At 38.9% G+C, this 16,286-nt stretch overlaps 1 protein-coding gene across 9 annotated transcripts; it reads left to right on the top strand.

Moving 5' to 3' along the window:
- Positions 1-1,042: 1,042 nt before the first annotated feature.
- Positions 1,043-15,379, top strand: CAPN10 (calpain 10). 9 transcript variants are annotated; one of them, XM_061452311.1, is made up of 14 exons: positions 1,043-1,067; positions 1,416-1,495; positions 1,579-1,784; positions 3,095-3,226; positions 3,572-3,804; positions 5,045-5,262; positions 5,807-5,948; positions 7,360-7,526; positions 8,060-8,343; positions 8,834-9,036; positions 10,679-10,934; positions 11,971-12,170; positions 12,748-12,793; positions 14,998-15,379. In XM_061452311.1, exons 3-14 carry the CDS (start codon positions 1,641-1,643, stop codon positions 15,025-15,027), a joined length of 2,055 nt encoding a protein of 684 aa, XP_061308295.1. In that variant the 5' UTR covers positions 1,043-1,067; positions 1,416-1,495; positions 1,579-1,640; the 3' UTR covers positions 15,028-15,379. The 9 variants fall into 9 exon arrangements, with proteins under 9 accessions (XP_061308295.1, XP_061308296.1, XP_061308293.1 ...); XM_061452312.1 differs by having other exon boundaries at positions 1,051-1,067; positions 1,419-1,495; XM_061452309.1 differs by lacking the exon at positions 1,043-1,067 and adding an exon at positions 1,079-1,136.
- Positions 15,380-16,286: the final 907 nt, after the last annotated feature.

Genomic DNA, 16,286 nt, shown 5'->3' with positions numbered 1-16,286 from the left:
CACCCTAAAACCCCCCAAAAACCACAAACAAACAAAAAGGCAGCCTTGTTTTTTTTTTTGTTTTTTTTTTATTTATTTCCTTTGGCATTGTTTGTTTCTAGCAAGTCAGTATTTTTTAATGTATTTTTTCTTTATTTGATGAGGCAGTAATAGCTATCAAAGTATGAAAAGCAATGTTATTTCCTTTGTCAGTTCAGCCCTTGGACAATTATTAATGATCACAGAATGGTTTGGGTTGGAACAGACCGTAAGGATCACCCAGTTCCAACGCCCCTGCCATGGGCAGGAACACCTCCCTCTAGACCATGTTGCTCAAACCCCCATCTAGCCTGGCCTTGAACACTGCCAGGGATGGGGCAGCCATGGCTTCTCTGGGCAACCTGTTAGTCTCACCACTCTCACAGTGAAGAGCTTCTTTCCAATATCTAATCTAAAGCTACCCACTTTCAGTTTAAAGCCATTCCCCCTTGTCCTATTCCTACATGCCCTTGTAAAAAGGCCCTCTCCACCTTTCTTGTAGGCCTTCTTTAGGCACTGAAAGCTGCTCTAAGGTCTCTCTGGATTCTTCTCTAGGCTGACCAACTCCAACTGTTTCATACCGTCTCCACAGAAGGAGGGCGCCAGCCCTCATCCAGGTAGTGACAAACTACATGAATATGTGATCTTCGCTGTTGTGTCGGAAAATGACTTTGTGAGGGTTCACAATTTCTCAGGCAGTTTTTGTCACAATCTTGGCTTCGTTTTCCTCACCCTCCTAAGGTTCAGCTAAGCTAGGTGACCGTTAAGCTTTCCTCCTCCTGCTCTGAGGAGGAGAACGTTCAGTTTCTTCCAGCTATTCCTGAGTGCATAACACCGCCCAAAATCGCCGGCCCCGCACTGCCGAACACCCCTGCCACCTCCTTCTAGCGGCCACCACCGCCGGCCGCGGGGCACGCTGGGACCTGCCCTCCCCTGCTCCGCAGGCCGCGTCGGATTGGTGGTGTATGCACCACGTGCTCGCCTGCCGCCTTCTCATTGGTTAGCGGTACGATCCGTTAACTGCGGGCTGGGCGAGAGGCTGAGCGGCGGTGTGTCCGGCGTTGCCGCGGTAACGGCAGCCCCGGGCATGGCGGCGGGGCGCGCCCCGTGGTGGGGAGGTTGCTGCGCTGGACGAGGGGGATACGTGTGCAGCGGTGGCCGGGTTGAGGCCCGTTGTGGTGAAGGGGGTCGTCGTGTGTGTGTGTGTGTGTGTGTGTGTGTGGCGAGGGTATGTCTCGAGAGGAAGAGGAGGTGTGTGTGGAGAGCCCCTTAATAGGGGTGGTGTGAGGGAAAGGGGGGGGGGTGGAGGGGGGACTTGTGGGGAGGGTGTGCGGGGCCTGGACTAAGAAGGCTTCTGGTGTAGGTCACCTCAGAGATTCCCCCTTTCTCTTTTCCAGCAGAGCGGGGGACCTCTAGGGTGGTATCAGGTGCTGAAAGAGACCGGCAATGGCGTGGTGCAGGGTGCTCCGCGGAAGGAGTAAGAGACTTTTTGTTCCTAAATAAGTCTTTGCTTTTTGTTTCTCAGTTACAATTCCCGAGTAACGCTCACTTGTGTTGTAGGTTGGTGCTTGGCAATATAGTCTTGGAAATAGCCGGCAAAGCTACCTAAGACTGTGTTGAAAATGCTGGGAGAGAAAAGGCAATTAATTGTGAAAAGAGACCTTTATACAGACCCCACGTTTCCAGCCAGTGATACCTCTTTATTTTTTGATTATTCTACCCCACTTGCACAGTTCAGAGGCAAGATCTCTTGGTTGAGACCTAAGGTGAGTTTTATGGTATAAAAGACTGTGATTTTAGCAGAACTGAACTGTAAGGTAGTAAATGCTGGTTAGCAGTGAGTGAATGGTTTTGGGTATTTTAATTGTTTAGAAATACAGAAGTGATAAAACTGATGAATGTCAGTGTCGGCGATACGGGAGTTTCACTGTTTAATTCTGGGTGCTTGTTTGTAGGTTTGATTTAAATCCTGTTGAACTTTTGGATTTCATGGCACTAGTAGAAATTCAGATATTTTATGTTTTATTATGCAAATAATGTGCATACCGAGTTAAAAAAACAGCGTAAATGTCATTCCCAAATTTTTCAATTATTGCATAGCGGTCTTGAAAACAAATAACTGGATTTTTGAGTTTTTGGAAAGATACTGGTTTTTGTTTTTTTTTTGTGATTGTTGATTTCTTTGAAAACATGAAAGAAAACTTTTTTAAGGTTATAATGTCATATGACTTGTATTGCTTTTAAACTTGCAGCTGGGTTTCAGAGCAGGTCATGTGAGAGCTAAAAAGTTTAGAATGCGTTTTTGCAGTACATTCCTTTAAAGTGTTTATGATACCTCCTTTGTGAGGAGGGAAAACAAAAAGGATATAAAAATGTAACGGAGAAGAGACATATGTTGGTTTTAGTGGTATTGTTTTTCCTTGCCTCCATCTGGGGATAGCAGTAGAACTGTGGTAGAGCTGACAGAAATGGCCAACAAACTACTTTGTGGAGCCCCGTGTGCAACTTTCTGCTTTTGTACCTTGCACCTTGATTAGTCCTGAGGGCTGATCAGTTGATTTCCATCTCCTGCTGTTCTCTCACTCTTAACACATGGGAAAACTCATTTTCAGGTCGAATTAAGTGTTCAGGACTTTGCATTTGGAGTTAACCTCTTTTGCTATCAAGTAATCTATTTGCCCTAGGAAAGGTTTTTCTCTTATGCTAATTTGGAGATTTTTGACACTTGGAATGTGCAGTTCAATCTGAATGGCATCAGTTTTATCACAGTTGTTTGTATGTCCATTAAGGAACTGATGAATTATCTTGTCTTTCACTTCTTGTTGCCTCTGCTAAGGCTGCACATGTTGGTGACATTTGTGTACTAAAATTCATGTGGGAACTAGATTTGCCTCACACAAAGTACCAGTAAATTAGCCACAAGGCAGTAATTTGTTACTGCTTGCTTAGGCTGTGTCTGAAAAGACAATTCCCTTATTTTTTGAGATGTCTCTGGAGCCCTCCCATTCCCTGAAGCACAGACTTCCTTAGAACATCATGCAGGATTTGACTTTCATTCCCCATCTTCTGATTTTAGGACATTTGTTCTGCTCCTCGGTTATTTTCAAGCAATCTGCAGGATGTGCAAGTGAAACAAGGGATATTGGGAGACTGTTGGTTCCTGTGTGCCTGTATAGTTTTGCAGAAGAGTAAATACCTACTGAACAAGGTATAGAGAAGATGCTTATTTCATGTTTTGTAAGGTGTTTTTTTTTCACCTAACTTATATTTGCATATTGTTCTCAAATCCCAGGCCTCTGTGAGTATCACTTTTGTCATGCTCAGTTTTACTGTTTTTGATGTGGTATTTTTCCTGTGATTATTTACAAATGGTTGATATTCAGTATATTTAAACTGGCTTTGCTTATAAAAGCCCCACCAACAAACAACAAACAAAACCTGAACAACAAAAACAAAAAACAAAACCCCAAACAAACAAAACACCTCCACCACCACCACCAAAAAACAACCTGGATCACAATTATTAGTCTTCATTTTGGGTTTTGCCGTCTAGGTAATCCCTCCAGGTCAGCCCAGCTGGACAGATGAGTCATATCAAGGCTGCTTCACTTGTCGAGTTTGGCAGTTTGGACACTGGGTGGAAGTGACCATCGATGACCGTTTGCCTTGCCTTGGTGGTAAACTCTGCTTTTCCCAGTGTCAGACCGAGGATTTGTTTTGGCTTCCACTCTTGGAAAAAGCTTATGCAAAGTATGTGAATACTGTTATTTGGGCAAGTAAAGGGAGGTACAATACAATACCTTCTGCTTACTTATTTTATCTGACTCTTTTGGGCATAGACATATGTATTATTCAATAGAAAGTACAATGGCTGCTAGCTTTCCCATACTGGGCTGTGCAGAAGTTGTTCTTTAAGCTGTAGATCTGTAAGGTACAATTCTGGTTGCATATGAGGTAAGATAGTGTTAGGGAGAGAATTATGATGAAAAGTAAGAACTGCAATGAATTATTGGGATTCAAATGACGTTCATTAAGCTGCTATCCATTGGTAATATAATTTATTAAAGGGAAGTATTTTGCTAGTGAGGACAGCAGTTGAGGACAGTTGAGGGATCAATGGAAAGCAGAAAGTGTGCAAATGTATTAATGGAAAGCAGCAACATTTAAAAGTTTATGCTAGTTAAGGCTCTGGTTGTGTGAGTTTCATTGCTCACTTAATATGATAGTTTATTATTTTGAGAAGAAAAGTTTGTCTTATTAATGTGTTTGAAAATGTAGCTATTTCATGTTATATGACACATCCGTCAAAATGCTGTTCAGGTGAGCAAAACAATTTGGACACTAAGTGTGCTGGTAAGATAGACATCGATGTCCAAGAGAACGAGGACAAAAGGTAGTGGTTGCCAGCAGAGGGCAGAAAAAGACCTTAGGTATGAAGTAGTTCAACTGTAGAAGCGTTGAGCAGTTGTGAAGAGGCAATGGCAAGTTAAAGCTTCTCTATAGGTTTGAAAAGTAGTATTCTTTGTTTTCTGTAGAGATCTTATAATTCTATTATGGTCTTGATTTCTTTTGCTGTCTTTTGCATCTGCTACATCAGGTAGGGTAGTCGCTCGATTAACTTAAGCTGTTGTATGAAGTGCTACTGTGGTGGCTTATGCAGAGTGAACAAAGAATAATTGAAGAGAAAAAAATGTTATACAGAATGCAGTTAGTGTATCACACCAGGTGATACAGACCATGGTTAATAAGGTACAAGTAACTGCTACTTCTAAATTATAGCAGTTTCTGTGTAGGATAGAATGAATTATAATAAACTTCCCATCAAACAGTGGGATTTTTGATGGCTTTCACATTCTTTAGGTGATGTATAAATAAAATAGTATGTGCTTTCTCTTGTCTGCTTGGGGATATGAGGCCGGGTACAGTCGTGATTGTGATACAGAGTTGGGTTGTATGTATGTAAGAACTACGTTTCTTTAGTTCTGTTTGTAGATTTTTTTTTTTATTTTATTTTTAATTTTTTTAGAGTGCATGGATCTTATGAACAGTTGTGGGCAGGACAGGTGGCAGACGCTTTGGTGGATCTGACTGGCGGAATTGCTGAAAGATGGACCCTAAAAAGCCCTGGAAGAAATATGGAGAAAGAGAAGTCTGGCATGGTTTTGGAGAAAGATGTGTTTAGAAGATTAATGAATCTGAAGGAACAGTGTGTAATAAGCTGCTCAGTCCTCGATTCCAGACAAGGTAATAGACATTTTTTAAGTAAATGTCTCTATTGAACAGGGTTCAGAGCACAAGGCAGCCAGCAAATGCATGGTGCTGATTCTAGTACCATATGAGTTTTATGGTGCGTTTTTATGTAAGTCTTGGATAAATAAACATTTGAGGATGTTACTGAGCTCAGGATAGAGGGTGCTTTTGTGAAGTGCTTTTTATATTAGATACTAATATGGTCACTTCTCAAAGACAAACATGCCCCATACCTCCCCGAAATGCTATCTAAAAAACAACCTTAGAAATCCCAATAAATTTCAGCACTGAGAATTTTGTAAATGTTGGAGATCAAGTAGTAAGTTAATATGCTTTAAAATTTCAATTTATTTTATTTCTACATAGTCACAACTATAGTGAACTGTTCAGGGTTTTTTTATGCTTTTTTTATACAACTTCCTTTTGTCTCAAAATTGCCTTCTTTCACAGGATAGTTTAATGTCATTCATTGTAAAATGTGGAGCAGGTTCTTTTGTTTGCTTTCAAATACCTTTTTTTTTTTTTTTTCCCGTTTTAGGTGCAAGCGAACTAGGAGAATTTCATGCCTTTATTGTGATAGACATGTTGAATGTGTCTGAAGTGTCAGGCAAGGAAATCTTTCTACTTCGAATACGAAACCCTTGGGGGAGGCGGTGCTGGAGAGGACCCTGGTGTGAGGGGTGAGTAGGTTTATTTTCATTTGGAAATTCATTTGTGAAAGTAGTGAAGCATGAAGTGCGTCTGTGTATTGCGTAGGCAAATACTGCTAATAGGCAGCCCATTGCTTCCAAGGCTGGGCATTTTAATTAGTTCTGGTAATCTAGATTTCTTAATAAGTTTTGATGTTTTGGTAAATAACAAAAAAAAAACTTTTTGCAGAGATAAACTTAAGATGTTGGTGGGTTTTGGTTTTTTTTGTTTGTTTTTGTTTTTTTTGTCTCCTAATTTTGTGGTGCTTTTTGGTTGTTCTGCAATTGATCTAAGTATCTTTGCTTGTGACTGTGACTTAAAAGTAGCCACTCGGCTTTACTTGGCTCTTTGCATTTGGTCTTGTTTCAGTTGCAGAAAACAAGCAAAGGAGTATGTATAAAGCAAAATATAGCAGAAGAGAGGATGCATATGTTTGTTTTTCTTGTGTGCTCTCATTTCTGGACATTAATATGGGTGGGTGAAGCTGGTATGGAGTGGATACAAAGAGCAGATAAAAGGTAGAAATGCAGAAATATGTTTAGCGGTTCACATAGCAAAGTAACAAGAATGAAAGGGCAGACCCTACTAACTTATTTTGAAAAGTTAACATATTTTGACTGTGCAAAAGAACATGCAATTCTTGACCCAAGGAGCAGGCTTTCAGCATTAAAATGTGGTAACATTACCTGAGGCTTAAGTTGATGTATTTTGGTTTTGGCAGAGTTTTATATATACACTTGGTCTCTTGTAGTTTCTTTGCAAAACAGTAAGCTGCCATGTGGTTTCATAGGATAGGTTTCATTGTGTGGCTTTAAAGCCCTGTTTTGTTCAAGTACAGAACTGTTCTTTGTTGTTAGTGCAACAGTAAAAATGTTGAAAGTACTTTTCATGAGCCCTAAAAATTGGAATGTTTAAATTCTTGGTTTATCATGACTTAGCCAGCAGAGTCGTGGAGATAACCAACTGCTTCACACAGATGGTGTTTTTTTTGATGTTCACTGCACAGCATTAACATTTTTTTTTCAGAGGAGTCCCTGTGCAGCTTGCTTTAGTTTTTTGTCACTATTTTGAGCAACTGTTAAAATCTTTATTTTGCTCTCTCACTTTGGACTGTACTGTCTGTTGTTAGCAAAGTAGCTGTTTCACCTAGAAGTGTGCTCTGTATCCAATCTGGCATAAGGTTCTTTCTAACTTTTCTTTGATACTTTGTGATTCATACTTTCCGTTATCCCTCTTGCTGACTAGCAAGGTGTATACAGAAATATTCAGTGCAAGAATTTGACTATGAAATGAAGAAACCTCTTCTTATTGTCATACTCCATAGGATAGTTGATATATATAACATTGTTCTAGAACTTTATTGGGCAAAGAACTAGATGTTAACTTTTGTCTTATGTGTAGTGGTCAAGGATGGAGTCAGCTCGATCCAGTCGTTGCCTCAAAACTGCTCTCACAGATCCAAGAGGGAGAATTCTGGGTTGATGAAGAGGAATTTTTCAGGGAATTTGATGAGATTACCATGGGCTTTCCAGTAAATGAGGAAGGACAACTTCAGAGCCTCTCTACAGGTATGGTATGAGAAATATCTTTCTTGTGCAAATAATGTTATGTATTGGGAAAGACTGATTTGAATTGCAAATGGGTGCAACTATACCACAATTTCTCAGTCTTTCCCTTTTGTTTAGACCTGTAGGCCTTCCCTTTCCTACTGGGAAGAATAGTGGGAAAAGAGGAGTTTGAAGATTTTTAGGTATTTCTCTGAAATCTGGTTACTTCTAGTTTTGTGAGAGATTAGTGTTCTCAATCTAGAAGGCTGTTGTTCTGGATAGCCTTGTAATTTTTATTTTTTGAAATGGGAGATAAACTTCATATTTCTAGGATCAGTTTCTTCTTGTAAATATGTCATCAATCTGCTAGTATCAGCTGTGACCTTAATCTCATGCCTCTCAGTATTTCCATTATAAATATCTGCTTGGAGAAAGTGTAAGGGCTACAACAGCATGTTTTCTTGGGCTTGGGGACCTTTGCTATGTATCTGTTGTAAAAAATTAAGTAGCCTCTGGTGTCTGAAGTCTGCCCCATGTTTTTCTTATTTTGCTAGGGAAAGTGCTGTATCACTCTCAGAATCTCTTTGGATCCTGGGTGAGAGGCCAGTCTGCTGGTGGCTGCCGTAACAACAGCAGCTTCCCTACCAACCCTAAGTTCTGGCTGAGAGTCTGTGAAAAGAGCGAGGTGTGCATTGCTCTGCTGCAGAAACATAGGAAATACCATGCTGACTGGGCTGGAAGAATTAAAAATCTGACTCACTTAGCAGGGGAAAATCTATCTTTGACTGAAGGCATACAGGGGAAGAATTACCAGGCTGTGGGATTGCATGTCTGGAAGGTAATATGGCAGCAACATTTTTCTTTTTGCAAATAGAAGTTTTAAAGCATTACTGAAACAGCTGAATAAAATAATTCATTTCCGGTGGCAGTGATATGATTCAGCTGTTCACATCTTTTACATCTCTGATTTATGTTAGAATGATGTCTCAATGCAGTTACTGTCTGTAAAAACTATTTATGGACTAGTACTTTCTTCTCATCACTAAGTGCCAAGTAGCAGAAGTTTTTGGACTGTGCCACACTAGTGCCAAAACTTAACCTGACATTTCAGGCTGATTATGTGATGACACTTTGTAAATTTAGCCCTCCTGAATAGTGACTCTTCCTACTGCTCTTTGATGTCCAGCTTATCTGCTGATACTCTGTTCCTTACTTGTTTTCTTTTGTAAATGTATGCATGTTTTAAACAATACTTGATTGTCTTTAGTTTTAGTAAAAACCTCCTAATTTTTCCTAAACCACTACACATCATTATGCATCTATTCTAGGTGGAGAAGAAACGATTTAATCTTCCAAAGACCCTCTCTGCTCCCCCAGTTGTAGGTACTGTCTGCCATTCCTATGACAGAGAAGTACATGTATGCTGTGACCTCTCGCCTGGGTTTTATCTTGTTGTTCCCAGCACTTTTCTGAAAGATGCAGTAGGGAATTTCTTGCTTCGAGTATTTTCAACAGGAAGGATCTCTCTCAGGTAGGTTTAAACCAGAAAACTTCTTACAGCTGTTGACATAAATATATGAAGTATAGCACTAAGCTTAAATGTTCAAAATGTGTAGAAGGGTTGTGCGCAGTACCAAATCACAGTGTTTTATCTTTGAATTCATGCAAGTAGTGTTCTATCTCCTTGGATTTTACATTAAGCTGCTAGAACCTCTTGTTAAAATATCAGTCAGCAGGAGTCAGATGAGTAGCAGCCTGACTGTAAATTGCCACCTCATGTTTTGAGGAAGTGTGTATTTGGTAAAAGAACTGAAGAAGTTTCTGTAGGACGTGTTTCTCAATATGTGGAAGTTCTTTCTTAATGTATGGAAAAAATGAAGATGTCCCATGGAAGTAAAAAGCAGCTGTTATTATTGCAGTCAGCGACAGAAAAGAGGAGTAGTATGTTATCATGTATGTCGGAAAACATTAACAGATTGCCTGACATATGACAATGTTATTGGTGAGCAGTACAGCTTCAAATGCAAATGGAGTGTCAGCAGGGTACTTGGATGGCATAATGACCACAGCTCGTAAATTGTGACACAAAATAGACTTTTATAAAAGGCTTGGAAAATCTTTTCTTTCTGTTTAACGCTGCTTGCTTACCCAACAGAAAATATCAGCAATGGCAGTAAGCTACATGCAGAGGCAAATCATACTGTTGGCAACATGTTTAAAAGCTCCTCAAATTTTTAAATATTCTGGTAGCAGACTATCAGCTCACATCTCCTTGGAAAGAAGGTGGCAAATCACACTGCAAAGCCAGAACATGCATTAATCATTTACTCTTGAATTTGGAAGCAAGGTGGCATCAAGTTCTAGACCAAATAAAGGTCTGCAAAATTGAGGCTAATTTTGCTGTATGGGTGCAAGCTGTGTATTACTTACTGGCAATATATTTAGTTTCTGGACATATGAAATCTGTAGAACATATTGCTCTTTCGGTGATGGTATAAAATTCCTCATACTGCTGTTATGTGTAACGCTTGCTCAATGTGAGTCTAGAATGAACAGCCTATTGTAACATCTGTTGCATGGTCTCAACTTGAAACTTGGAAACAAGAACAGATAATATGTTTCAAGTTATGCTGAAACATGGTTTCAAATGTTGCACAACTGGTAATGATACTGCTTTGTTCATATGGCTGTATGAAGTGTTGCTGGGCTGGATTGAAATAGGATTAACAATACAGAGATCAAGTCAGGTAGAATGGTAGTTTCCTTTGATTAAAGAAGGTATAAAAAAGAATGCAGTGTAATCTTTGGACTTACTGAGCTGCTCAGATATACTCCAGAAGACATTGTCAGTTGTGTCACTTTTGAATAGGACAAAATAGCACAGGGGTATTGAGTTAAAATATGTAAGATACGTTACTTCATGAATGTACAAAAACCTTACCTTGTTTTGGTGCATGGTTTGTATTCACTGTGTTGTTCTTGTGGAGTTCTCTGAATCATCTAAGAATTTAGAGTTGTGCAGTTCTCTTTTTCTCCCTACTGAAAGTTTGGAGGAATTGTATTCCTGTAAGTTTATGTAATACTAGTTAGTTTTTGTGAACTGGTGTACTAGATTTTGTGAAACCATGCAGGTTTTATACATCTTAGTTTCTTTTCTCTCTTGTATTTGATAGTGAGCTAAAGCCACCTCCCACAGATGGTACCCTCTGTGAAGAGCTCCCAGCAGGTGAATGGGAGACAGTGCAGCTGCATGGATGCTGGAAAAATGGGCAAAGTGCCGGAGGCAGCAGGAACTTCCCCTCCTTCCATACCAATCCCTGCTTTCCACTCTCAATTCCTGCAGGACCAGGAAAAAGCAGTGTGAAAGTTACCCTCCGTCAGCACTGCCAAGATAGCAAGTGTTGTCCAATAGGTTTCCATATTTTCCAGGTAAGATTTCTGGTCAGTTTGATTGCTCATTTGCCAAGTTTGGGGGTAAGCCTGTTGGGCAGTTCACTGCCCTTTGCACTTTGCAAGGGACCTGCCACTTCTTTGAGAAACACAGGCTGATCCTGTGAAGTATTGCCTATGAAGGATATGGAGTAACTCCAGTTACATAGTGTAGTAAACCAGACAATTGGCTTCACTGAATCCTTCCAATGTTCTAAATTAGTTTTAGAAATTATGAACTCTTTTGAGGATTTGCAAAAATTTCTGTCTTGGTGATTGAGGAGCAGACTTTCTGGTGATTCATCATAAAGACTTACTTTCTTCATCTCTAATAACTATTTATTTGTCCATTGGCAAGTTGATGTGGGATCTGCAGACAAGATTAGAATTCAGAAGGGCTGTCATATGTTGAACGGATGATCTGAATGAAAACAAGCTATCATTTGGTGTAGACAAATACACATTCTACATGCATGTGCCAGTACTCAACTGCGTAAACGTAGGATGGGAAGCTTCTGGTTGGGTAGCTATATTGTGGGGAAAGCTAGCTTTATTTTTTGGAAACATGCTCAAAAAAAGGTGTTGCTTAACTGGAGAGTCTGGAACTGAGCACTGTGAATGATCATCTAGCTTCAAATATACAATATGTGAAGAAAGACTGGCATTTTCCATGCTTCTAGGAGCATGGAAAGTCTACTATGAAACTTTAGGATAGGAAAGAACACTAGAAAGAGGTGGGGCAGTCTGCTCACCATATCCATGAGGTGAAAATCAAGAGAGTGAGGTTAGACAGCAGCTTTTGAACTGTGTGGGTAGTGGGTTGTATAAATTGTCTACAAACATACTAGGAATGATTTATATGTACTCAGTATTGCCATCTGGATTATCTGACTGCCTTCCCATCCTTCTCTTCTGTAGTTCTTACAGAAGAGTGGAGTAGATAAGGAACATAGGATACCATGGCATACTAGGAATTTAACAGTGTGAGACCTGAAATAGATGCCAAGATAGCCATGTTTTCATTCCTCTTTTGCAGGTGCCTAACAGCAGCTGGAAACCACATACTTCCTCTTTTCTACACTTGGAGCCACTAGTTAGCTGTGTACCTCATTGCTATTCACAGGAAGTAAGCCAGCTTTGCAGACTTCCTGCAGGAAGCTATTTAATTATACCTTCTACCTACTTGCCTGATACAGAAGGCGATTTTACAGTGGTCATAGCAACCAAAATAGACAGGTAAAAATCTCTTGCCTTCTATTTGCGTTTCTAGTCTTTTTAATGTATGTATTACAGGATATCTGGAAACTAGCTGTAGTAACATGTTCTTTGACCGAAGATATATGTATTTTTTTAGTCTTTATTGCTGTTGTGTTTCAAGCACTGTTTACCACTTTGATCATTGGAAGAATGACTAAAAAAAAGAAGCTTTTGTTAATCTTCTTGCATCAGTTGCTGAGTAACAGATGTCTACTGCTGGAGAAAATGGCACTAAAGCAAAGAATTACCAGCTATATCTGGATGTTAGAATTTATGCTGAAGTTTCACTAAGCTTTTTAATAAACAGGGTTGTTTTAGAGAAAATGCAAGGAGTAGCAGGCCTTATTTCAGATAGTTCCTCCCAGTGCAAATAACAACAGGTCTGAATCGGAAGCTGTAGATTCCATAAGAATTGTAGTAAGATTCCATGAGGGAAAGGATGTGGAGCAAATCCTAGCATAACAGTCCTCTCTTTTTTGAAGTGGGGTTAGGATTGATGTTTACAAGATCCCCCAATGCTTTGTGCAGAAATAAGTGTGGTTTTGGTTTCCAACAGGAAGCGCATTCACAGCCGGGAGACACTTGGACAAGTATTGCAAGAAGTAAGTGATATATTTTTAATTTCAATTGTTCTAAAGGTGTTGCTGAGGCATCCTTGAGGCTTATGTATTAACTAATATTGAGAGTCAAATACTAGTGGACTGGACTTTGAATGTTCTTGCTTACTTGCTGCAAACTGATAATCAGTAAAGTAGTTAATATTTGGGTTTTTGTTTTTCAGCCAGAAAGCTAGCATTTATTAGCAGCTAACAAAGTTTTGTCTTTTCATACCATTTAGATATCTGGAAGCTTCTGTATAACTATTTGCCGCAGAAAAATTATGGACTCAGTCAGAGATCAATGTGATCAGACAAAAGCCATTTATTTATAGTGTATCAATCTTTTCTATACTGTTTCTCTGCCTTGGCTTACAATAGCTTGCTGTATTATAATCGGATAGATTTTCTTGTAATACACCACAACTATGGTTGCATTTACAATAGCTCGCTGTGTAATATTTGGATACATCATCAATAGTTTGCTGTAGTATAAGTAGGTGCATGTTCAATAGCTTGTTTTATGATGATTGAATACATATACAATAGCTCAGTATACTATGCTTTGATACATATTCCTGCAGCACACAGCAACTAGTAACAGTAAGTGTATGAGAACTTAACCTTTAAAATTTGCTAACGGTCCACTATTTTGTATCTTAGCACAGTCCAGTTTCTTCTTATCTTGCTTGCAGTGCTACTTTTGCTTCCTTACCCATGTCTTCCTTCATCCTCTGTTCACGTTGAGCTCCATGTAGGCACTTGCTGACTTGGGAATGTGGCCATTCTTTGCTAAAAGTCCATCCACAACTATTTTATAAAGTCATTATTTATCCCTCAAATCGTTCCTCAGTACCTACCTCTGCTGTGACCTCTGTGAGAAATGGGACTGTTAGTCCTGAGTAGTGGTGGAGTAGTCATACTTGACTTGCTTTCAAGAGTGTAAACACTATCTGTGTATTTGGATATATTTTGATGTATTCATTCTTCATGTCACCACAGACCTGCTAGCTTTAATTATATATTGTATTCTTCATCTGATTTGCTTTGATATTAATTTGGGATTCTATGTATTGTGATCTAGAAATTCTAATGATATTATAATGTTATAAAGACTTGAGAAAACACAGCAAAAAGAGAAGAAAAGCAAGCAGGCAATCCAGAAATTGGGTTTCACCACACTAGAGTTTAGGGATTTTTTTTTTGTTTGTTTCTTTACCGCCAGCCCATACATTATCCTCTCATTGCAGTCCTTCTTTGAGTGCAAGCTGTTTGGATCAAGTTAATGCCACCTATTTAGTATTTTGGTATTTCATTTTGTTTGATTAGATATACATGCAGTATTGAAGGGTTAGATGTGAGTGCTGAGTACCTAATACTTAAGGTGTTTTTACTGGGTGGAGAGGAGAATTCAATTATTTCAACAGTTGTTTAGAGATACTTGATTTGGTTGGTGGATCAAAGCAAGCCCTTGATAATATTTTGCTTATTAAGTGAGAACAAGAACATCTAGATACTTGGCCCTTTCCTTTGAAAAGGGAAACTCTTAGCAAAAAACATCTTCACCCAAGATTAGAACTGGTTTACTAATTTTCTTAATCTAGGTCATGTTAACCAATGATTACATTTTGTCCTTAAACCCTAACAAACAATATGGAATTTGGGTGCTTCACAAAAATGGACAAAGACCTGTATGTACTTTCCTCATGGTGCTTGTCATTTTAATATTTAGAAGCTGAAGTATATAATGAAGTCCTTTATTGCTGCTGTTTTGGGAGCAAAACATTGCAGGACCATTATTACAGAAGGAATATATTCAAAGATACGTTTCTTATATTAGTCTATGGAAACGGTTGGACTTGGGCAAAGGGTTCTTCCCGACACCAAGAAACAAACCATTTACAGTCTTCAGGACTTGAAAACTGGAGGAATTAAGAAATGGAAGTTACAGGTTTCTTATCAGTGGCAGAAATTAATGTCTGAATCTAATCTTCAGTAGCATTGGCTCTTCTAAAGAAGATAGGAATTATGAGTTTTAATTTTTTAAGATATTTCATGGGAGAAGCTTTCATTGTGTCTTTAACTTCTAAATCTTTATTTTCTCTGATCTACTTTAATTCTTTATTAATGTCTTTTCTTTCTTGACAAGAAAGGCTAACTCATGAAATACTTTTTTTTTTTTTCCCCCTGCACTATTTATTTTCTTACAGATTTCATTTACAACTGTGATGAAAAGGTAATGTGTAATTATCCCACTGTTATTCTGAGAAACACCAGAAGGCGCAGGAATTCCTCAACTCTTGCTGTTTTCAGTTTTCAGTGGATTAGCAAGAAGAGACTCTTACCCCAGCTGTTTTCACTGGTACCAACTGTCAGGCCTAAAGCGACTTCTTTGTAGAAATACTTCCTTAATCTTGTACACTCTGAATATTTGTTCCTCCCATGTTTTTTAGAACCAGCATTGTACAGCAAATGATAATGTACCTCAGTTTTTGAAAAACACAAGTGAAGAATATGTGCATTGATCCAAGCTACAAGTTTTGGAAGAAAACCAGGAAATGTATGTGCATAATGAAATAATAATTTTTTTGGGGGGGGGAAATAATAAAAATCAAGCTTACAGAGTAACTTCAAGAGACCAAAGGGGTGAACACAGAGGAAAGAAACTGGAGTGTTTTTCAGGTAGGACATACCTCAAGAACCCCAAAATACACTGGAATAGAGAAAGTCCAAGCTTGTATCCTACACTGCCAGTCACGTTGCTGAGCACTTTGTCATGGGTCCTTTATCGAACTGTGCAAATGGTGGGTTGAAAAGGAAGATTTCCTTGGCGAGTTTTCCTTTAATGAACACCACAAAGGAAAAAGATAAGACTTGAAAACTTTTGTTTATGGGCTGTCACATCAGACTGCTTTTGTAAATCTGTACAAATGTGTTTTATGCAAGATCTTCCCCTCCCCGCTGCCCCCTGTAAGAAATACAATGTTTAAAAGATTTTTCTTAATTTATGGTTGAAAGTATTTCTTATTCAGGAGAATATTTTTAAATGTTATATTTTCTTCAATAAAAATTAAGTAACATTGGAAGTTTTAAAATGTCTTTTATGAAAAAGCAAAAACTCAATGATTTCAAGTCTGCATTTGTTCTGCAGTAGCAAACTTTACAGTGTGATGGAGGCCTGGGGTTTTCACCAAGTGGAAGGGAATGATTGGAAATATCTGAGAGGAGAATCAAGTCTCCATTAATTTTGTGCCTGAGAAATATGTAAAATTCTACTTCTGCAGCCTACCATCATTTATGCTTGCTCCTCTTGAACATTGAAGATTAAAAGCATCTAAGATGCTTGCAGCTGAATTCTAAGTAGTCAGAACTTTCCACATCTATTGTGGAATGATGAGACAACAAAAGAAAACACTGTAATAAATCCCTCTTGTGCCGGCTTTAACAAATGTTGACACCTTTGTTTATTTTCTTAGTTTCTTGAAAGGCTGTTTCTTTC

This window comes from Pezoporus flaviventris, unplaced genomic scaffold (genome assembly GCF_033815535.1).
Source record: "Pezoporus flaviventris isolate CSIRO_AGI_PZ_B2104156 unplaced genomic scaffold, CSIRO_AGI_Pfla_v1 ptg000013l, whole genome shotgun sequence".
In the NCBI taxonomy this organism is placed as follows: domain Eukaryota; kingdom Metazoa; phylum Chordata; class Aves; order Psittaciformes; family Psittacidae; genus Pezoporus; species Pezoporus flaviventris.
Note: the sequence above shows the minus strand (reverse complement) of the source record. Positions and strands in the feature narration are given on the sequence as shown.